At 39.5% G+C, this 24,355-nt stretch overlaps 1 protein-coding gene across 1 annotated transcript in view; it reads right to left on the bottom strand.

Annotated features, from left to right (window-relative positions):
- The window catches only part of LOC128662501 (protein tyrosine phosphatase domain-containing protein 1-like), a 292,909-nt gene that overhangs the window by 168,811 nt on the left and 99,743 nt on the right, over positions 1-24,355 (bottom strand). The window contains exon 6 of the mRNA XM_053716280.1: positions 8,111-8,658. Coding sequence (XP_053572255.1) covers positions 8,111-8,658 — 548 coding nt within the window. The remainder of the gene's footprint in view (positions 1-8,110; positions 8,659-24,355) is intronic.

The following is a 24,355-nucleotide window of genomic DNA, read 5'->3' as shown; positions in this document are numbered from 1 at the left end:
TGGCACATGGGTATAGCCAGAGGAGGGCTGGTTATAGAATCAGTGGTATCTGCATCAGTACAATAACACCCAGCACTATACAAGACACAGCAGTGACACTGGCACATGGGTATAGTCAGAGGTCGGCTGGTTATAGGATCAGTGGTATCTGCATCAGTATAATAACACCCAGCACTATATAATGACACAGTAGTGACACTGGCACATGGGTATAGCCAGAGGAGGGCTGGTTATAGGATCAGTGGTATCTGCATCAGTATAATAACACCCAGCACTATATAATGACACAGTAAGTGACACTGGCACATGGGTATAGCCAGAGGAGGGCTGGTTATAGGATCAGTGGTATCTGCATCAGTATAATAACACCCAGCACTATATAATGACACAGTAGTGACACTGGCACATGGGTATAGCCAGAGGAGGGCTGGTTATAGGATCAGTGGTGTCTGCATCAGTATAATAACACCCAGCACTATATAATGACACAGTAGTGACACTGGCACATGGGTATAGCCAGAGGAGAGCTGGTTATAGGGTCAGTGGTATCTGCATCAGTATAATAACACCCAGCACTAGATAATGACACAGTAGTGATACTGGCACATGGGTATAGCCAGAGGAGGGCTGGTTATAGAATCAGTGCTATCTGCATCAGTATAATAACACCCAGCACTAGATAATGACACAGTAGTGATACTGGCACATGGGTATAGCCAGAGGAGGGCTGGTTATAGAATCAGTGCTATCTGCATCAGTATAATAACACCCAGCACTATATAATGACACAGTAGTGACACTAGCACATGGGTATAGCCAGAGGAGGGCTGGTTATAGGATCAGTGGTATCTGCATCAGTATAATAACACCAAGCACTATAAAATAATGTTTTTAATTTTAAATGTACCTTGGTGTCCTTCACTAAGGTCTGTACTTTTGAAAATGTCCGCCACAGCCTTTGTCTGTGCCTATCCCTGAAACCTACTTCACTTTTATTATATCTACTCTTTCCTCCAAACTAAATCACTTCTCTTCTTTCAACTCTCTCCTCTACCCTCCTGCACCACCCAATCTGTCTGTCTTTAGTGTCCAAGACCTGGCAGACTACTTTTTAAACAAAACAACATACTATCACAAGCAACATCCCAACACAAGCCTGCAATCTTTCAACTTCACCCTCAGTCACCCCCTCTGCCACTCTCTGCATTTTCCCCCAGCCACTGAAAATGAAATTAGTTCTTTACTATCGCAAGTGGATCACGCCTCACTACTGGTTTGCTTGACCCTATCCCTTCACATCTAATACCTTCTCTGTCTTCCACCCTCACACCTTAACCTATCCCTTTCTATCGTTTTATTACCATATTTTTTCAAACATGCAAAGGTCACTCCCATATTTAAAAATACCCAACATTGATCCTAATTATCCTGCAAAAAACTGCTTCATATCACTGCTTCCACTAACTTCAAAACTCCTGGAAAACTAGTTTTCGACCGCCTAACCCGCCTTCTGTACTCCAACTCTTAGCTTCTGTCGCCCCCATATTTTACTGAAACTGCCCTCACCTTGAAAGAGACTATTGTGAAGTTTGGCTTTAAAACAATCACTGCATAACAATAAGCGATACGCCTGACATACTGAAAAATAGTAACTATCGGAGTTTCACGAAGTTGCTGCACATAAATTGTCTTTTTGGATACAAAAAAGCCTTTTAACTTTAGATTTGTCAACAAGGATCACATGATACCCCATGTGTAGCAAGCACGGACGGTAAGACGCCAACCAGGCTACACGGACAACGAACCAGGGGAACGAATTAAGTACAAACGGAGGTCCGCTAAGGCTAGAAATAACATACATTACCAATAAGTTTGGATATCATACTTTAGAGAACTTTGGATATCGTAAGAATGACAACACCTTTACCTACATTATAGGATATCCAATATCACAGAACAAAACCTTATTACAGGCAGGCTACATAAAAGCCTAACTTTATATATATAACAAAACTGAACACCGCTAAGGATATATATACTAGTACGCATACAGAGGCCTAGTTATCAACGTGTCTACTTACCTGCCCTCGCCGGCCCAATACGCCCGACCTAAGCTCGCCTACCATCGCCGCCACAGACCTTAAAAATCTCGCCAAAGTTATCAAAAAAGCGGTCAAAAAGCCGCGCACCAAGTACGGGGCGATGAGCAGCGGACTGTGATAGTTATCACTCATCCGATCTCGCTGCTCTTCGGCTTTTTTACAGCTTTATTGCTAGCCTGTCACTAAGCACCCACACTAAACTACACTGTTCTACCCCCTATACCAGCGCCCCCGGAGCCCCCCGCAACTAAATAAAGTTAGTAACCCCTAAACCGCCGCTCCCGGACACCGCCGCAACTATAATAAATGTATTAACCCCTAAACCGCCGCTCCCGGAGCCCACTGCCACCTACATTATACCTAGTAACCCCTATCCTGCCCCCCCTATACCGCCGCCACCTATAATAAAGTTATTAACCCCTATCCTGCCGATCCCGGACCCCGCCGCAACTAAATAAATTGTTTAACCCCTAAACCGCCACTCCCGGACCCCGCCGCCACCTATATTAAACTTATTAACCCCTATCCTGCCCCCCCTACACCGCCGCAACCTATAATAAAATAATTAACCCCTATCCTGCCCCCCCTACACCGTCGCCACCTATAATATATTTATTAACCCCTATCCTGCCCCCCCTACACCGCCGCAACCTATAATAAATTTATTAACCCCTATCCTGCCCCCCCTACACCGCCGCAACCTATAATAAATGTATTAACCCCTATCCTGCCCCCCCTACACCGCCGCAACCTATAATACATTTATTAACCCCTATCCTGCCCCCCTACACCGCTGCCACTATAATAAAATTATTAACCCCTAAACCTAACTCTAACCCTAACACCCCCCTAACTTAAATATTAATTAAATACATCTAAATTAATCCTATTTAAAACTAAATACTTACCTTTAAAATAATAATAATATTGTAGCTATTTTAGGATTTATTTTTATTTTACAGGCAACTTTCAATTTATTTTAACTAGGTACAATAGCTATTAAATAGTTAATAACTATTTAATACCTACCTAGTTAAAATAAAGAGAAAATTACCTGTAAAATAAATCCTAACCTAAGTTACAATTACACCTAACACTACACTATACTTTAATAAATTATTCCTATTTAAAGCTAAATACTTACCTGTAAAATAAACCCTAAGATAGCTACAATGTAATTAATAATTACATTGTAGCTATTTTAGGATTTATATTTATTTTACAGGTAACTTTGTATTTATTTTAACTAGGTAGAAAGTACAAAAAATAAAAAAATAAGTTACAAACATTTCAAAAATATTACAACAATTTTAAGCTACTTACACCTAATCTAAGCCTCCTAATAAAATAACAAAGCCCCCCAAAATAAAAAAAAATGCCCTACCCTATTCTACATTAAAAAGTTAATAGCTCTATTACCTTACCAGCCCTTAAAAGGGCCTTTTGCGGGACATGCCCCAAAGTATTCAGCTCTTTTGCCTGTAAAATAAAAATACAACCCCCGCCAACATTACAACCCACCACCCACATACCCCTACTCTAACCCAAACCCCCTTAACCCTTTGAGTGCTAAGCTGGATTTAATATTTTTCTGATTTTTACTATTTTTAACAAAAAAAATTTGACTTTTTTTTGCCCCAGATCCCCAAGATTCATACCATTTGAAAGGTTAGGCGATTACCTTTCCAATGGTGGGTCTTGGGGGTCTGTAGCTGCTCAGATCCCTGAGATACAGGTTTCTAAGCAGCATGCCCCCTTTCCCTATACTTTGTATTGTAAATTTTAAATAAAGTTGCGCGGTGACGTCATCACGTCATTACGCATGACGTCACCACACATAATGGGAAGCCCCGGAGATGCCTGTCACTATGCAGGCCTGATCGCCGGGGTAGGAGCGGGTGGGAGCCCCCAGATTACCAAAAAGGTAGTTGAGTGCTAGCGACGGCTCTGAGCCGTCGTTAGCACTCAAGGGGTTAAATAAACCTAACACTACCCCCCTGAAGATCATCCTACCTTTAGCCGTCTTCAGCCAGCCGACCACCGATGGAACAGAAGAGGAGATCCGCAAGCGGCAGAAGTCATCATCCAAGGGGCGCTGAAGAATTCTTCCATCCGATTGAAGTCATCATCCAAGGGGCACTGAAGAAGTCTTCCATCCGATTGAAGTCATCATCCAGGCGGCGTCTTCAATCTTCATCCATCCGGAGCGGAGCCATCTTCAGACGAGCCGACGCGGAGCCATCCTCTTCTACCGACGGACTAACAACGAATGACGGTTCCTTTAAGGGACGTCATCCAAGATGGCGTCCCTCGAATTCCGATTGGCTGATAGGATTCTATCAGCCAATCAGAATTAAGGTAGGAAAAATCTGATTGGCTGATTTAATCAGCCAATCAGATTGAAGTTCAATCCAATTGGCTGATCCAATCAGCCAATCAGATTGAGCTTGCATTCTATTGGCTGATCGGAACAGCCAATAGAATGCAAGCTCAATCTGATTGGCTAATTAAATCAGCCAATCAGATTTTTCCTACATTAATTCCGATTGGCTGATAGAATCCTATCAGCCAATCGGAATTCGAGGGACGCCATCTTGGATGACGTCACTTAAAGGAACCGTCATTCGTCGTTAGTCCGTCGGTAGAAGAGGATGGCTCCGCGTCGGCTCGTCTGAAGATGGCTCCGCTCCGGATGGGTGAAGATTGAAGACGCCGCCTGGATGATGACTTCAATCAGATGGAAGACTTCTTCAGCGCCCCTTGGATGATGACTTCTGCCGCTTGCGGATCTCCTCTTCTGTTCCATCGGTGGTCGGCTGGCTGAAGACGGCTAAAGGTAGGATGATCTTCAGGGGGGTAGTGTTAGGTTTATTTAAGGGGGGTTTGGGTTAGATTTGGGGGGTTGTATTTTTATTTTACAGGCAAAAGAGCAGTTTTCTTTGGGGCATGCCCCGCAAAAGGCCCTTTTAAGGGCTGGTAAGGTAATAGAGCTGTTAACTTTTTAATGTAGAATAGGGTAGGGCATTTTTTTATTTTGGGGGGCTTTGTTATTTTATTAGGGGGCTTAGATTAGGTGTAAGTAGCTTAAAATTGTTGTAATATTTTTGAAATGTTTGTAACTTATTTTTTTTATTTTTTGTAACTTAGCTTTTTTTATTTTTTGTACTTTAGTTAGTTTATTTAACTGTATTTAATTGTAGTTATTTGTAAGTAATTTATTTAATTAATTTAATGATAGTGTAGTGTTAGGTTTAATTGTAACTTATTTTAACTAGGAAGCTATTAAATAGTTATTAACTATTTAATAGCTATTGTACCTAGTTAAAATAAATTGAAAGTTGCCTGTAAAATAAAAGTAAATCCTAAAATAGCTACAATATAATTATTATTTATATTGTAGCTATATTAGGGTTTATTTTAAAGGTAAGTATTTAGTTTTAAATAGGATTAAATTAGTTAATAAGAGTAATATTTATTTAGATTTATTTAATTAATATTTAAGTTAGGGGGGTGTTAGGGTTAGGGTTAGACTTAGGTTTAGGGGTTAATAATTTTATTATAGTGGCAGCAGTGTAGGGGGGCAGGATAGGGGTTTATAGGTATTATGTAGGTGGCGACGGGGTCCGGGAGCGGCGGTTTAGGGGTTAACATATTTATTATAGTGGCGGCAGGGTCCAGGAGCGGCGGTTTAGGGGTTAATCAGTTTATTATAGTGGCGGTGGGCTCCGGGAGCGGCTGTTTAGGGGGTAATACATTTATTTAGTTGCGGCGGTGTAGGGGGGGACAGATTAGGAGTTAATATGTATAATGTAGGTTGCGGTGGGGTCCGGGAGCAGCGGTTTAGGGGGTAATAAATGTATTTAGTTGCGGCGGTGTAGGGGGGGGACAGATTAGGGGTGTTTAGACTCGGGGTACATGTTAGGGTGTTAGGTGCAGACACTTCCCATAGGAATCAATGGGATGTCGGGCAGCAGCGAACATGAACTTTCACTATGGTCAGACTCCCATTGATTCCTATGGGATCCGCCACCTCGAGGCGGGTTGAAAACCAGGTACGCTGGGCCGGAAAAGTGCCAAGCATACCTGCTAGTTTTTTGATAACTAGCAAAAGTAGTCAGATTGTGCCGAACTTGTGTGCGGAACATCTGGAGTGACGTAAGTATCGATCTGTGTCGGACTGAGTCCGGGGGATCGAAGCTTACGTCACTAAATTCTACTTTTACCAGTCTCTAGCCTTTGATAACTAAGGTGAATCAGCCTCGCCACAAATACGCTGCGGAATTCCAGCGTATTTGAGGTTGACGGCTTGATAACTAGAGGCCACAGACTAAACATATATATGCAGTAAATGTCTTTTATGAAAGCAAGATTTATTGTGATTTATATTTTATGATAATTTGTGGCCGCAACAATTTTATGTCTATTTCTATCTATTTTTGAGTGAACTATTAAATTATTATGAAGCAATCTTCCCCTTAGCACGATTATATCGAGCGCCACTCTACTTTTTAACTATTTATTTAAGGTTACTAACAATCTTGTTTCTGCTAAAATTAACAGCCACTTATCTATACTTATCTTTCTTGACCACTCAGCTGCCTTCGACACACTTGACAACCCCCTCCTCTTACAGACTCTCGTCTCTCTTGGTCTCTGTGTCACTTCTCTCTCTTTGATCCACTCGTCTATTTGTAACAGGTCCTTTTCTGTGTCATTGGCCGGTGACTTCTCATGTTCAATGACTCTCTTAGGTGAAGTATTATAAGGCTCTGTTCTGGGTCCTCTTCTCTACTCCATGTATACATCTTCACTGGGTAAACGTATCAACAGTTATGGCTTCAAATATCACCTCTATGCTGATGACACTCAGATCTAGCTCTCCAACCCTCTCACGTCAGTGACGGCTTATCTGTCATTTCTTCTTGGATGAAGAAAGATTGACATGTCCAAAACTGAGCTCCTTCTAATCCCTGATCAAGCTCTACTCCAATTTCTGACTTTTCTATCACTGTCGACAGCATTACTATCTCCTATCACACCAAGTCAGCTTTCTCTGAGTTACACATGACTCTAATCTGTCCTTCATCCCCCATATCTAATTGCTCTCTTCGTCCTTTCACAACCATCTACAAACCTCCAAAATTCATCCATTTCTAAGCGCTGACACCACAAAGCAACTAATCCACTCCCTTGTAATTTCCTGACTTGACTACTGTAATAACCTACTAACTGGTATTCCTCTCTCCCGCCTCTCCCCCTTTCAACCCATCCTAAATGCCTCTGCCAGGCTAATCCACCTTTACCAATGCTCTGTATCTGCTGCATCTCTCTGTGAGTCTATTCACTGGCTCCCCATTCATAGCAGAATTAAATTAAAAATTTTCACCCAACCTACAAAGCGCTGCTTCCCACTACCTGTCCTCACTAATCAACAAATATACTCTGGCCTGCCCACTAAGATTTAACTGCTCCTTGCATCTTCTATAATTACCGCTTCCTTCCCATGATAGACTGCAGGACTTCTCTCATGCGGCACCAACCCACTGGAAAACACTTCCTCTTGCTGTCAGACTTTTCCCTAATCTACCTTCTTTTAAATGTTCCCTAAAGACATTTTTTTCAGGGAAGCCTACCACCCAACTTAGTAACAAATGATTTCCATCTACCTAATAATTGCCCTATTCTAACTTTGTATTAACATCATTCTCACCCTTGCAGTCCTCACCTACTGTTTCTCACCCTTCCACTCTTCTAGATTGGAAGTTCTATGGGAAAAGGGCCCTATATTCCACTTGTATTTGTTTGTCAAATTTTGTCTTGTCTCTTACAACTATTGTATCTTTGTTTTACTTATATCAATTGTACCCATGGACAACGTTGAGGAATATGTTGGCGCTATATAAAGTATAATAATAAATTATATTAATATGCGGTAAAGCCTCTGTACTCCTCTACTACCAGGGTGACACAGAGTAATGGATATTGTTTACTGTGTTAATCTCACTTACTGTTTTGTCACCTGTGAGTAGTAGTTGTAGAATCCCAGTATCACAGCTCATGTGACTCTGGAGAATTCTGTTCCTTCTCTTCCCTCTTGTGCTATCCTCTTCATCCTTGCTGTCACAAATATTCAGTGGTGGCTTCTGATGTCTGTCGCTTGAAGCTCTCATGATGACCTGGCACAGTAATCTGTTTGAAGCTTCCCTCTCCATATCTGCCAAGGACCCTCCACGTCCCCTCCTACCACTCGCCAACTGTGCAAGCCTTTGGCATATCATCACTACTGGCTTGGGAAGATGGCGCAGGCTTCTGGCTTCCTGCCCATGCAGTAGGTGTCTCTGGCATATCAAATACTGGGGAAGAGTGAAGCTAAGGGAGTCAGCAGGACTGCAGGGGAACACAGGCCACTGAGAGGTGAGGAACATGGCAAAGTCACAAATAAGAGACACTTGTGCCCCTGTCTGGATGCTGCCAGGGCGGCGGAGACGAACAAAGCGCACAGCATCTGCAGCATGAACACGGCATGAAAAGATCAGATAGCAGGCGATGAGGACCCCTAGGACACGGAGAGAAATAGATAATGAAAAAAGATTCAGGGATCAGTTGTTTAATTAACCAAAACCCAGTTAAAACTTAACTTATAGGGGCCAATATTCGCATCTAAAGACCGCTGCTCCATAACTTCTGCTCTGAGGCTGCGGACATCAATCCGCCCAATCCTATATGATCGGCTGATTGACAACCCCTGCTAGCAGTTGATTGGCTGCAAATCTGCAGGGGGCAGCATTGCACAAATAGTTCACAAGAACCGTTTGTGCAATGACAGATGCCAAAAGCGTATGCTGTCGGCATTTAACGATGTGCGGCGGACATGATACGCTACATCGTATTATGTCAACTCGCACTTTCATAAATCGGCCCAAAGTCTTGTTATAAGATTAATGTTGCCAGTTCGATTTGGTCAGAAAAATCCTTTCCTTGCAAACATAGATTTCATGGTGCTCAGAACCATTGTCCTCACACCAGCCTCCTGAAAAAGTAAAGTTTTACAAGGTACATGGAACCATTACAAATCAATGTATTTTCAGAGACATCTGCAGAACTGAACATTCCACAGTAAATATCAATAGTGTAAGTAACACACAGCTAGATTACGAGTTATGCGTGTTATAGGGAAATTAACAAATGCAACAAAAGTTGCGTTATTTAACCCTCTATAGCGCAGCCATTACAAGTTTTGAAACAGCCAGCATGTGCGTCCAATATGGTGGTTTTAAGCTCCATACCGCACACAATTCAAGCGCTGTTTTGACGTGCTCGTGCACGCTTTCCCTATAGACATCAATGGGGAGAGCGGATTAGAAAAAAACCTAACACCTGCGGAATGAAAAGCTCCGTAACGCAGCCCCATTGATGTCTATAGGGAAAAATAAAGTTGTATTTAAACCTAACACCCTAAACCCCGAGTCTAAACACCCCTAATCTGCTGCCCCCGACATCGCCGGCACCTACATAATGTTATTAACAGCTAGATTACAGAATTTCAGAAGCTTTCATCCTATTGGCTGATTTGAACAGCCAATAGGATTTCAGTAGCTCTCATCCTATTGGCTGATTTGAATTTCCAAAATCAAATCAGCCAATAGGAATGCAAGGGATGCCATCTTGAATCGCGTACCTTGCATTGAAGATTCAGTGTATGGCGGCGACCGTATGAAGAGGATGCTCCGCGCCGGATGTCTTCATGATGGACCTGCTCCGCGCCGCCGGGATGAAGATAGAAGATGCCACCTGGTTGAAGATAGAAGAGGCCGCCTGAAGACTTCTTGCCGCCTGGATGAGGACTGCGCCGCATGGATGAAGATAGAAGATGCCGTCTGGATGAAGATAGAAGAGGCCGCCTGGATGAAGACTTCTTGCCGACTGGATGAGGACTTCGCCGTCTGGATGAAAAAAAAACTGTAAGTGTATCTTCGGGGGGTTAGTGATTTTTTAAGGTGTTTTTGGGTGTGGTTTTTTTTTTTTAGTTTAGAGTTTGGGCTTTTCATAAACAAGCTAAATGCCCTTTTCAGGGCAATGTAAAAGAGCTAAATGCCCTTTTAATGGCAATGTCCATACAAATGCCCGTTTCAGGGCAATGGTTAGCTTAGGTTTTTGTTAGAGTTAGGTTTTTTTTATTTTGGGGGGTTGGGTGGGTGGTGGGTTTTACTGTTTGAATTTTTTTACAGGTAAAAGAGCTGTTTAACTTAGGGCAATGTCCTACAAAAGGTCCTTTTAAGGGCTATTGTTAGTTTATTGTAGGCTAGGTTTTTTTTATTTTGGGTGGGGATTTTTATTTTTATAGGGCTATTAGATTAGGTGTAAGTCTTTTTTATTTTGGATAATTTTGTTTGTTATTTTTTCATAATTTAGTGTTTGTTATTTCTTGTAATTTAATATTATTTTTTTTTGTAATTAGATAGTTTCTAATTTTTAGAGTAGTGTTAGGATTTTTTTTTAATGTATATTTTAGTTTAATTTAATTGGTAGTTAGTTTAAATTTAGTTTAGTAGTTATATTATTTTAATTGTTAATTTAAACTTAGTTTTTTTAATTTGACAGGTAAGTTTTAATTTAACTTAAGATAGGGAAATTATCATTTTAATATAAAGTTAGGGGGCGTTACATTTAGGGGTTTCTAGTTTAAATTAGTTTATTGCAATGTGGGGGCTTTCGGTTTAGGGGTTAATAGTTTAATTTAGTGTTAGGATATATTAGCATTACCGACGCCATTTTGTCTTAGGCGTCGGTAACAGCCTTGCATTGGGTGAGTTATGCGCCCAGATGTACTTTTATTATTGTTATAGAAATACTCCTTAACATAAGCTTCTCTTGTTCATGAACTATGGTATGAGATGATGTAGTTATGAAGGCGTCATTGTTTAACCCTATATGCTGTAACTATTGCCTATAAGAAGTGTTCTGCATCTTCTAATAAACAGAACAGCTTTTAGACTGATTTGCTGTGTGGTCTGATTCCTGTTCCCGAGATATCTCGTTCAGGTAACCCATTCAGTTCCAGGTGAAGGTGTATGATACAGCCGAGTGCTGACTGACACTTCCACCCTGAAAATAACATCTAACAATTCTGGTGTCAGAGCGTGGGATTCGCACTGGGTAAGTAGATAAGTGTTTTTTACTCTGCATTTCCCTCTGTGAATCTGAACCTAAATTTATTTATATACAAGGTGTTACTGATATATATATAAAGGGTTAAGGGGTTCCTGCGGTGAAGGCGCAGGTTTGCAGAGGTTCGAGTCCTGCCGGCATTTATAGTGGCAAGTTTGAGTCTTGCTTTGTATTAACCCCTCTAGACAGGTTAAAGTCCTGCTAGTCTAGACAGGTTTTGCGTCCTGCTAGAGCGCAAGTAAGGCGCAAGAGTAAGCGGCATTTGCGGTGGTTACAGTCCTTGCGCAAGTTGCAGCACTATTTTACGGTGATTTAAAGTCTCACCTGTGTTGAAGTTTCCTTATATATCCCTATAGTAGAGTTTGGGTTTACCTATCACTGGAACTGAGTTGGTACTTGTTGATGCTTATGCGTTTACTGCCATATCATTGTGCTGTGCTTTGCTTAGAAAATATTAAGTAATTGTGCATTTTATCATTGCTGCTATTATTGTGTTGTTAAAATGGGGTCTGCTCACAGCAAAATATTGATAATAATGCTGAGATACAGAAAAGTAATACTTAGTATGAAACTGTCAGAAATGTATCATCTAGTGCTGGTAAGAATACCTTATGTATTACAAACCCTAAGCCAGTTAAAGATGAAACTCCCAGAGATTTTGTAACTAGAATAGCAGGAGGATTTTATACTATTCCCTTTAATGATAATTTATCTGGCTGGACGGAATCATTATATCCTCAGGAAACAAATCTGTTCTCTCGTATAGGCTCTCTCTGTGAACCACATGTTACTATGATAAGGGGCATGTGTTTAAAGGATTCTGCTTATCAGGGTCCAGGTGCAGACCCCTTATGGGAAAAGAAATACATGAGAGAATGTGGAGAGGTTTGGGTGAAACTGTCTTCTTTTTGGACCGATTGTAACACCCTGCCCCCTCCATATCCAGGTGTTCCCTCAGCTCCTCCGCCTGCTGCATTGTATCCCTCATTAGTCGCTTTTAATGGAGCACAAAGAAGGGAGACAGAGCAGGTGGAAGACACTGCTATTGCATCTTTAGAGGCTATGAAAGGGTTAACAGTTTCTGTTCAGGACAGAAGCCTTGCAGGAAGAGAGATGTCCACTCCAGAAAGGGAGGGGGACAGGGAATTCCAAACTTTCTTTCTGCTAAAAACAATGGCCACTATTCTATACTTATCTTACTTGACCTGTCTGCTGCCTTTGACACTGTTGACCATCCCCTCCTCCTACGGACTCTCAGCTCCCTTGGGCTCTGTGACATTGCCCTCTCCTGGATCCACTCTTATCTCTCTAATAGGTCCTTTTCTGTCTCATTTGCTGGCGACTCATCCTCTCCATTGCCTCTGTCTGTTGGAGTACCTCAAGGCTCTGTTCTAGGCCCTCTACTCTTCTCTATTTATACTTCCTCACTGGGTAAACTTATTAGTAGCTATGGCTTCAACTATCACCACTATGCTGATGATACTCAGATCTACCTATCCACCCCTGCACTCTCTCCTTCTGTCCTTTCCCACATCAGCGACTGCTTATCTGGCATTTCTTCCTGGATGGCCTCTCACCACCTAAAAATCAACATGTCCAAGACTGAGATTCTTCTAATCCCCCCAACTAATTCTACTCCAGTTTCTAACTTTACTATCGCTGTCAGTGACACCACTATCTCCCCATCACCCCAAGTCCGCTGCCTTGGAGTTACACTCAACTCCAATCTGTCCTTCATACTCCACATCCAATCGCTCTCTTCATCCTGTCACAACCACCTACGCAATATCTCCAAAATTTGTCCTTTTCTGAGTGCTGAAACTACTAAACAGCTAATCCATTCCCTAGTAATTTCCCGGCTTGACTACTGTAACAACCTACTAACTTGCCTTCCTCTCTTCCACCTCTCCCCCCTTCAATCCATCCTAAATGCCTCTGCTAGGCTAATCCACCTCTCCCAACGCTCTGTATCTGCCGCACCCCTCTGTGAGTCCCTTCACTGGCTCCCCATTCACAGCAGAATTAAATTCAAAATTCTCACTCTGACCTACAAAGCCCTTACCAATGCAGCCCCCCCATACCTGTCCTCACTCATCAACAAATATACTCCAGCCCGTCCCCTAAGATCCAACAACAATCTACTCCTTGCCTCTTCTACCATCACCTCCTCTCATGCTAGACTACAGGACGTCTCTCGTGCGGCACCAACCCTCTGGAATGCACTTCCTCGTGCTGTCAGACTTTCCCCCAACCTCTCCTCCTTTAAACACTACCTAAAGGCCTTCTTGTTCAGGGAAGCCTATAACCAAATCAGTAACTAATGAATTCCACTTGCCTAATAGTTGCCCTCATCTAACTTCACACTAACATCATTCCCACCTTTGCAGTCCCCACCTCCTGTTTCTCACCCTCCTACCCATTTAGATTGTAAGTTCCCATGGGAACAGGGCTCCCAATTCCTCCTGTATTTGTTTGTTAAATTTTGTCTGGTGTCTCATATTGTACTGTCCTTTTATCTTTGTTACTTATGAACAGCGCTGCAGAATCTGTTGGCGCTTTATAATAAATAAAGAATAATAATAATAATAATCACAGCTCTGCAGATTCAGCGAGAATGCTTGCTCCTGTGTTTAGGAATGTTATGGGCAAAGAAGGGGGGCCACCGAGCGCACACACCAGATCAAATATTCAGAGAACAGAAAAAAACTGTTACAGAAGCTCCGTTTGTTAAACTCTTTTTTTTTTGTATGTGTTTGCAGTAACAAAACGGAGATTCTGTGTATTTTATGTGTAAGAAGTGTTTGTCTGATGTCTCACTGTGTCCGTGTTACGTGTAAAACGTTTACTCTACACTAAATATCTGAGGATGTATTAACCTGTCTAAAATTTGTTTCTGTCTCAATCTGTTGGGAAAATGGCCATTCCTTGCAAATTCGGACACTTTCAGATACATTTTAAATTTGGTGGAAAGTTAATCTTATTGTATTTCTAAATGTCTTTGCTATGTTTGAAATACATGTTTTCCTGGAAGAGAGAGAACGTCTCAGTGTCTTTGGAAAAAAGAAAAAAGAAAAAAAAGAAGTTAAAATTGATCAATGTTGGGAGTGAATTTATAGTATGCAAGTTGGTATGAGCTTGTGTGTGTATCGCTGTAAAAATGACCTTGGTGCATTTTTCTTTCTGAATGGTAATTATTAAGGCTAGAGTCTTAGCTAAGAAATCGGACGTTGTAATGAAGTATTTTTAAGTGCTATTGTTGTAACTTGATTTTAAAGTCATATGTATGTTCTTACGGCTAGATTTAGAGTTCTGCGGCCAAAGGGGTGCATTAGCTACGCATGCTTTTTTCCCCCGCACCTTTTAAATACCGCTGGTATTTAGAGTTCACAGAAGGGCTGCGTTAGGCTCCAAAAAGGGAGCGTACAGGCATATTTACCGCCACTGCAACTCTCAATACCAGCGGTGCTTAAGGACGCAGCCAGCTTAAAAAACGTGCTCGTGCACGATTCCCCCATAGGAAACAATGAGCTGAAAAAAAACCTAACACCTGCAAAAAAGCAGCGTTCAGCTCCTAACGCAGCCCCATTGTTTCCTATGGGGAAACACTTCCTAAGTCTGCACCTAACACCCTAACATGTACCCCGAGTCTAAACACCCCTAACCTTACACTTATTAACCCCTAATCTGCCGCCCCTGCTATCGCTGACCCCTGCATATTATTATTAACCCCTAATCTGCCGCTCCGTACAACGCCGCAACCTACGTTATCCCTATGAACCCCTAATCTGCTGCCCCTAACCCCCACCGACCCCTATATTATATTTATTACCCCCTAATCTGCCCCCCCCCCCAACGTTGCCGCTACCTACCTACAATTATTAACTCCTAATCTGCCGACCGGACCTCACCGCTACTCTAATAAATGTATTAACCCCTAAAGCTAAGTCTAACCCTAACCCTAACACCCCCCTAAGTTAAATATAATTTTTATCTAACGAAATAAAATAAATCTTATTAAATAAATTAATCCTATTTAAAGCTAAATACTTACCTGTAAAATAAACCCTAATATAGCTACAATATAAATAATAATTATATTGTAGCTATTTTAGGATTAGTATTTATTTTACAGGCAACTTTGTATTTATTTTAACCAGGTACAATAGCTATTAAATAGTTAATAACTATTTAATAGCTACCTAGTTAAAATAATTACAAAAGTACCTGTAAAATAAATCCTAACCTAAGTTACAATTAAACCTAACACTACACTATCAATAAATTAATTAAATAAACTACCTACAATTATCTACAATTAAACCTAACACTACACTATCAATAAATAAATTAAATACAAATACCTACAAATAAATATAAATAAATACACTAACTAAAGTACAAAAAATAAAAAAAGAACTAAGTTACAAAAAATAAAAAAAGAACTAAGTTACAAAAAATAAAATTTTTTTTTACAAACATTAGAAAAAATATTACAACAATTTTAAGCTAATTACACCTACTCTAAGCCCCCTAATAAAATAACAAATCCCCCCAAAATAAAAAAATGCCCTACCCTATTCTAAAATAAAAATTGAAAAGCTCTTTTACCTTACCAGCCCTTAAAAGGGCCTTTTGCGGGGCATGCCCCAAAGAATTCTGCTCTTTTGCCTGTAAAAAAAACATACAATACCCCCCCAACATTACAACCCACCACCCACATACCTCTAATCTAACCCAAACCCCCCTTAAATAAACCTAACACTAAGCCCCTGAAGATCTTCCTACCTTGTCTTCACCACGCCGGGTATCACCGATCTGTCCAGAAGAGGGTCCGAAGTCTTCCTCCTATCTGGGGCTGAATAGGTCCATCATCCGGCTGAAGTCTTTATCCAAGCAGGGGCTGAAGAGGTCCATCATCCAGCTGAAGTCTTCATCCAAGCGGGGGCTGAAGAGGTCCATCATCCAGCTGAAGTCTTCTATCAAGCGACATCTTCAATCTTCTTTCTTCCGGATCCATCTTCATCCCGCCGACGCGGAACATCCATCCTGGCCGACGACTTCCCGACGAATGATGGTTCCTTTAAGGGACGTCATCCAAGATGGCGTCCCTCGAATTCCGATTGGCTGATAGGATTCTATCAGCCAATCAGAATTAAGGTAGGAAAATTCTGATTGGCTGATGGAATAGGGCATTTTTTTATTTTGGGGGGCTTTGTTATTTTATTAGGGGGCTTAGAGTAGGTGTAATTAGCTTAAAATTGTTGTAATATTTTTATAATGTTTGTAAATTATTTTTTTATTTTTTGTAACTTAGTTCTTTTTTTATTTTTTGTAACTTAGTTCTTTTTTTATTTTTTGTACTTTAGTTAGTGTATTTATTTGTATTTATTTGTAGGTATTTGTATTTAATTTATTTATTGATAGTGTAGTGTTAGGTTTAATCGTAGATAATTGTAGGTAGTTTATTTAATTAATTTATTGATAGTGTAGTGTTAGGTTTAATTGTAACTTAGGTTAGGATTTATTTTACAGGTACTTTTGTAATTATTTTAACTAGGTAGCTATTAAATAGTTATTAACTATTTAATAGCTATTGTACCTGGTTAAAATAAATACAAAGTTGCCTGTAAAATAAATATTAATCCTAAAATAGCTACAATATAATTATTATTTATATTGTAGCTATATTAGGGTTTATTTTACAGGTAAGTATTTAGCTTTAAATAGGATTAATTTATTTAATAAGATTTATTTTATTTCGTTAGATAAAAATTATATTTAACTTAGGGGGGTGTTAGGGTTAGGGTTAGACTTAGCTTTAGGGATTAATACATTTATTAGAGTAGCGGTGAGGTCCGGTCGGCAGATTAGGGGTTAATAATTGTAGGTAGGTAGCGGTGACGTTGGGGGGGCAGATTAGGGGTTAATAAATATTATGTAGTGGTCGGCGGTGTTAGGGGCAGCAGATTAGGGGTACATAGGGATAATGTAGGTTGCGGCGGTGTGCGGTCGGCAGATTAGGGATTAAAAATTTTATTAGAGTGGCGGCGATGTGGGGGGGCCTCGGTTTAGGGGTACATAGGTAGTTTATGGGTGTTAGTGTACTTTAGAGCACAGTAGTTAAGAGCTTTATGAACCGGTGTTAGCCCAGAAAGCTCTTAACTCCTGGCTTTTCTCTGCGGCTGGAGTTTTGTCGTTAGATTTCTAACGCTCACTTCAGCCAAGACTCTAAATACCGGCGTTAGAAAGATCCCATTGAAAAGATAGGCTACGCAATTGGCGTAGGGGGATCTGCGGTATGGAAAAGTCGCGGCTGGAAAGTGAGTGTTAGACCCTTTCCTGACTGACTCTAAATACCAGCGGGCGGCCAAAACCAGCGTTAGGACCCCCTAACACTGGTTTTGACGGCTAACGCAGAACTCTAAATCCAGGCGATAATTATGTGTGTTATTAATAGCATTTTTAGTTTTAAGTGATATTTGTTTTATGCAAATAAAAACTGTCTACCTGTTGCGGCATATAAATATATTGTTTTTGCAAGTAAACGAAGGAATTTGTTGCGTGCCCTGATGGCCGTGATTTTAAGTCTGGTAAATATAAGAGAGTTTTCAAGCAAGTGATTAACAGGTTTATGTGTGTAATGTAAGATTCATGCAAGGAGTTAAAAAAAGGGAGAAAAGTAACTAAGAGGAAGTAATCTTTGTATCATCCTCTTAGACTTGTATCTGAAATATAGATACTTGGTGCTGTGTACTAATCACAATTTAGAAACAAAAGGAGATATGAGTCTCCAGAGGTTGTACACGTAGATAGCACTCTAATTCCCAGATTAATTTAAATAATAGAGTGAGTTACAAGTGGCAGATGCACTAGATAAATTAATGTCACTGCAATTCATATGCCAGTAACTGTATTCAAATATCGCCTGTGAGGTTTTACACTAACCACAATGAGACCCTGGTGAAATTGAACTCATGCGATTAGCAACAAAGTAGGCTATATTTAAATAGCAAAATTTCTCATGCCTGTCTGTAAGATCAGCGCTATTGTGCGTTCCACTCAGCTGCTTAAAACCAGTAAATTCAATATGAGTCACGTAAGTGACAAATTATAAGCAGACTGAGTTCATTATATTATGAATATTTTTCATGCGATTTTAAGTTAAATTCCTGCTAATTAAAAAGTCAACAGCTATAAGGAGCCCATTATCTCCCCACCTCCCCTGACATGTTTCGCCGAGTGACTCGGCTTTCTCAAAGGGTTTACGGAGGTTCTCAGTTGGCGGGTATTTATTTGCTAGTGGGTCTGCCTGATTGGAGGAGAGTTATCCAAATCAGCAAATCCGTGAGAGTGTGTGTCCTTGTTAATATCTGACATCACAGTTTAGTATGGGATATTTATTCAAAGTCAGAGAGTGACACGACAATAATCAATATAATGAATGATACATATATATTCCAGTTATAAATAAAAAATATACATTCAATAACTTCATCTGATACAATTTGAACCTTTGCATTAGCCCAAATTTAACCCTTAGTAGCGTACTCAACATCATGTTTAGTATAGATGTTGCAATCATACTAGTCAAAATAGCATAATTCGCCTTGCCCTAACACAAATACAATATAGCGAGATTTACTGCTTAGAGTTAATTTGTAGGATTGATCTAAACAGCTTATGCGTGCAGCTAAGTTAGATGTAACAAAGAAAATAACGTAACGTTTATGCCGAGTTAGTCACAATAGCGCTGATCTTACAGACAGGCATGAGAAAGTTTGCTATTTAAATATAGCCTACTTTGTTGCTAATCGCATGAGTTCAATTTCACCAGGGTCTCATTGCGGTTAGTGTAAAACCTGACAGGCGATATTTGAATACAGTTACTGGCATATGAATTGCAGTGACATTATTGTCTTATTTAAACCTATACACCAAACAAACAGAGTACTGAGAGACACGCTTTGGGTGTCTTAATTGAAGCAGATTTAATTGTGTTTATCATTTAGAACAAAATCCGTTACTTTAATGTAACTATCAGGTTTAGTTTTTACATTTTTGGGGGAATATATATTTGAACAATATTAAGCTCATCTACACACATAATACTGGGATCGTACGTGGCATATTATTATTAACACCAAATCCAGTTGTTATTTACTCTGGGTTATTTGGTGTCATTTAAACCTCACTATCCACTAGGGTAAAGTTGTGGCAATGTACAAGCTTATACCATCTTAGTAATAATGAATGCCCTAATTTAATAAACATATTGAGCAACACAAGGTGGGCAATATTTAGTACTGAATAAATACCAAAACTATCAGTACCGTGACTAAACCCTAAGGTGTATATTCAGTACCATTACAGTATTGGTTGATCCCCACTATTTAAGTAAACTTAACACTGAGTTAACTATTTAATTGCATTAATGGACAGTTTAGATCCAGAATTAACCCTCTAATATTTTTTTGTATTATATGCGAAGGGGAGCTGTTCTAATTATCTATAATATCTCTCAAATAAAATTTACATATACACCTATATTAAAGTGCTTATATATTGCATATTCAATGAAGTACATGTATATCACAATATACCATAAACCATTCCCCAAATGATTGACAATCTTCACCACCTATTACCTGTATTCATTTAGATAATTCTTCGTGTTGCACTATATGAATAATTGCGATTAGTATAAAGACTAGTGATTAATTGTTGATCCTAGATCTATATTAATACAGACTAACCAGTTATTTGAACTCAGTGTGCTTATCTGTCAGGAATTCTGATTCAGATACCTATCTGCAGCTCAGATTTAAGTTATTACAATTCCTGTGTTTTTAATAGTATTGTTTTTCCATTAATTTTAAAAGTCCCAATAAAAGTTATATTTTAATTTATCTAGTGCATCTGTCACTTGTAACTCACTCTATTATTTAAATTAATCTGGGAATTCGAGTGCTATCTACGTGTACAACCTCTGGAGACTTATATCTCCTTTTGTTTCTAAAGTGTCTTAATCATAGCTAGGTTATATATATGTAATATTCATGTTATAAATGGTCAGTCCTTAAAGGGACAGTTCAATGATTTGTTATTTCAACTGTGTAGTATAAAAAAAGAGGGAGAAATTGTATTTTCAAGTTTATTTGTATATATGAAGCAGTTGCTTTTGTACTTTTAAATCACAGCCTATTACAATGGGTTACGTTTCAGGTAATAGCATATCTCATTATCTGATATTTGTCTAGAAAACTGAGCTATTTGTAAATAATTAAATGGATCATTGGGAACAATTTAAAGGGGGCATTTTTGGGCAAACTGTCCTTTTAATCTATTAAATTATTATTATTCATTGTAGAAAGCTCATTTTGTTGTATACAATTGTTATATTTAGTCAGAGACCTGCAAAATGTTGAATATCAAATTATATACAAAAAATAAATCAAATAATTGTGCATTTATTAAAATCTTGTTTATGTAAAAATATAGACTGGGTTCTAGAGTTTTTCACAAATTATTTGTGCCAGACATGATTTATTTAACAGTGGGTTTGCACTGTGCATGCGAGCAGGGGCTATATAGAACAGTGGCTGTGCCATTATTATCTGACCTTTCCCAGAATATTGTACTTAGGTGTTTGTAAATTTATGGTTAGGGATTTATTTGTAAAGATGCAACTGGAGTTTATTGATCTTCTGAAGTGATTGCATTATTAGCTGATCTCATAGTATTGTGCATGGTGGAATTTGCAAATCCAGGGCATAGACAGTTGTTATAGGATTAATTATTTGTAGTGTTTTGCTAGAATGTAGGATTTTTCAGTGCTGTGTTTCAGTAATGGATAAGTATATGTGTTGAATTTCAGGTTGACTGTGGTTGTTAAAAGTTGGTGCCGGCTGTTAATGTTTCGTTTTGTGGAATGGACAGTTGGTTTTAAGTGTTTTCTCAGAGAACGTTATGTTTTTATTTTTAGTGAATGTGTGTGGAAGAGTGCTGTATGAATGGAATATTGAGGTGTATTTCATTTTGCCTGATTTTAAGAATAGTATACTACTTATTTTAGGAGTGCATGAATGGTCTAATAGTTTGATGTTATATTGTGTTTGCGTGACACATAGGCCTCTATTTAACAAGGTCTGGTGGACCTGATCTGACAGTGCGGATCAGGTCCACCAGACCTCGCTGAATATGGAGAGCAATATGCTCTCCGTATTCAGCATTGCACAAGCAGCTCACAAGAGCTGCTGGTGCAACGCCGCCCCCTGCAGACTCAGGGGGTGTCAATCAACCCGATCGTACTTGATCGGGTTGATTTCCGGCGATGTCTGTCCGCCTGCTCAGAGCAGGCGGACAGGTTATGGAGCAGCGGTCTTTGTGACCGCTGCTTTATAATTGCTGTTTCTGGCGAGTCTTCAGACTCGCCAGAAACACGGGCCGTCAAGCTCCTTTCGGAGCTTGGTAGATAGGCCCCAAAGGGTGTTTCACGCGAACAAAGGGGGGAGTATAGTATTGATGAGTATTGATGAGTATCTTTATGTGATTTGGGTGATTGTTTTTAGTAAGAAAATGAACCTAACATGTTTTTTTGTTGTTATTAACACAATATTTGTATTTGCAGGATGAGATCATGAAGCTGTATCCAGAAAGTAAAAACACTAAATAAATTATTTTTGAGTTTTTCATATTTAGGTAAATCTGTACAGATAAAATCCCATAGTGAACTCTCCAAAAGATTGAAGATTGAATGCAAGTAAACCTTTTAAATAAAGAGATGCCTGGTGCCTAGGTGAAGGAAAGAAAAAGAAGATAAAATACCCTTTATCAAGTTTGTTTTAACCACCATACTGCAGTAAAAGTTGCTGAACTATCTTTGGATCCATTCTTTGCTTTGCACGCTGGTACCAGCCCCAGAACTAGACTCTGGGTAATCTATGACTGTTTCCTATGATGTGTGTCTTCAGAACATAAAGACTATCCTTCTCTTGACTGTGCCTTGCCTGTTGGAATTGAGGACCTGTTACGCTGTTACAGAGTCATCCACAGCTAAATTAGGGGAGCATTGTTTTAACTTGTTTACTTATATTGCTGGTTTTAAAGCATCCTTTAAATCTATTGTGGACATAAACTGATCTTGTTGAACAAAAAATGAGAATAGTCCTGATAGTTTCCATTCTTAAAGGTGAAATCCTTACAAATGTGTTTAGAGTCTTTAGATGCAGAACTGGCCTGAAAGTGCCTTCCTTCTTTCGAACAATGAAGAGATTTGAATAAAATCCTATCCCCTGTTCCTGCAAAGGAACTGGAACAATCACTCCCATATATTCCAGATCTGAGACGGATTAAAGAAAAGTTTGAGCTTTTACAGGATTCCTTGGAATATTGGACAGAAGAAAACCTTCCTCTGGGAGGTCTTGTTCTGAATCCAATTTGATATCCCTGAGAAAAAATATTCTGAACCCAGGGATATGGGACAGACTGAAACCAAGCCTCCTGAAAGAGGTTAAATCTGACCCATACCAGAACTTCTGGGTTGGGGGCCACACCTTCATGTCATTTTCAAAGGAGGGACACATTTCTTACCCTACTTAGACTTAATCAAGTTAGCATTAGGTCTCCAGACTGAACCAGAGGAACCTAGCTTTTGAACAGAGAAGTCAGTTTTCTGATCCTTATTCTGACAAAACAAACAAAACATATTAGAAACCTTGGATTTTCCTTTAGACTTTGTGTCTTGAGGAAGAAAAGCTCCTTTACCTCCAGTAATAGTAAAAATAATAGAATCTAAATCAGACCCAAATAAATTCTTTCCCTTAAAGGAAAGAGACAATAATCTAGATTGAGACGTCATATCAGCAGACCATAATTTAAGCTACAAGGCCCTCCTGGCAAGAATTGTAAAAGACATGCTTTTGACATTAATCTTCATAATATCAAACACAGCATCACAAATAAAAGAATTGGCACTCTGAAGCAAACCGAATAGATTTGCACTAACAGGGTAATCAGAAAACTGCTCTGAAAGACTAGACAACCAGTAAGTAGAAGCAACCACCATATCAGAATAGAACTAGCTGGCCTGAGAATATAACCAGCATGTAAAATGGACCTTATATGAAAGGCTTCTATACACCAAAAAATATCAGCGCTAAAACAGCCAACAACTTTCCTATTTAATTAATGACCCCACATATGAGAAAATTATAACTTATAACTTAAAACCCAATAAATTAAGAGCAATGAAAAAGTTCACATAGAAAATGACAACAATGAAAAATAATAATAAATAAGGTGAAATAAACAAATTACCCAAACGTCCATATGAATTAGCACAGATAAAAGCCGTTCTTCAAGTCCTTTTTGAAGGTAATATAGCACAATTACCCAAGTTGATGCAGCTCCTCTTTGGATGATCTTTCTTCTGATCACCCGGATAGGAAACAACTAAAGCAGGGGAGTAAAAAAAAGCGCAAAAGGAAAACAAGCTTGAGTAATTTATTGTGGCAAATAATATAAATAAACATAAAAACTTACACTCAGGTAAGCAGCAATGATCGTCTTAAGAACAAACAAAGTCATCCGATGTAAACCTGCAGCGGTCTGAGTCCTGCTCTGCAACAAGCTGAAACGTCTGTGATGGAGAAACAGAATGCCCTGTCAGTGAGTGGAGTACACGCTGCTGCCCAAGGGCATTCTGGGTTACTGTCTGCGAGCGAGGCGATGATGTAAAAGATCCATCTGAGGGGGACGCTCCGATTCCAGCTCCATACTGACGTCAGACGCCGAACCAAGTTTTTGCCGGCTTGTTTCTCCATCACAGACGTTTCAGCTTGTTGCAGAGCAGGACTCAGACCGCTGCAGGTTTACATCGGATGACTTTGTTTGTTCTTAAGACGATCATTGCTGCTTACCTGAGTGTAAGTTGTTATGTTTATTTATATTATTTGCCACAATAAATTACTCAAGCTTGTTTTCCTTTTGCGCTTCTTTGTACTCCCCTGCTTTAGATGAAAGGATTCTAACTTTCTGTCTAAAGAGTCCTTAAAAGAACAAACACTTCCAAACAGGGAAGATGATAG

This window comes from Bombina bombina, chromosome 6, assembly GCF_027579735.1.
Source record: "Bombina bombina isolate aBomBom1 chromosome 6, aBomBom1.pri, whole genome shotgun sequence".
NCBI classification, from domain to species: Eukaryota; Metazoa; Chordata; class Amphibia; order Anura; family Bombinatoridae; genus Bombina; species Bombina bombina.
This window is presented reverse-complemented; position numbering and strand designations above follow the sequence as displayed.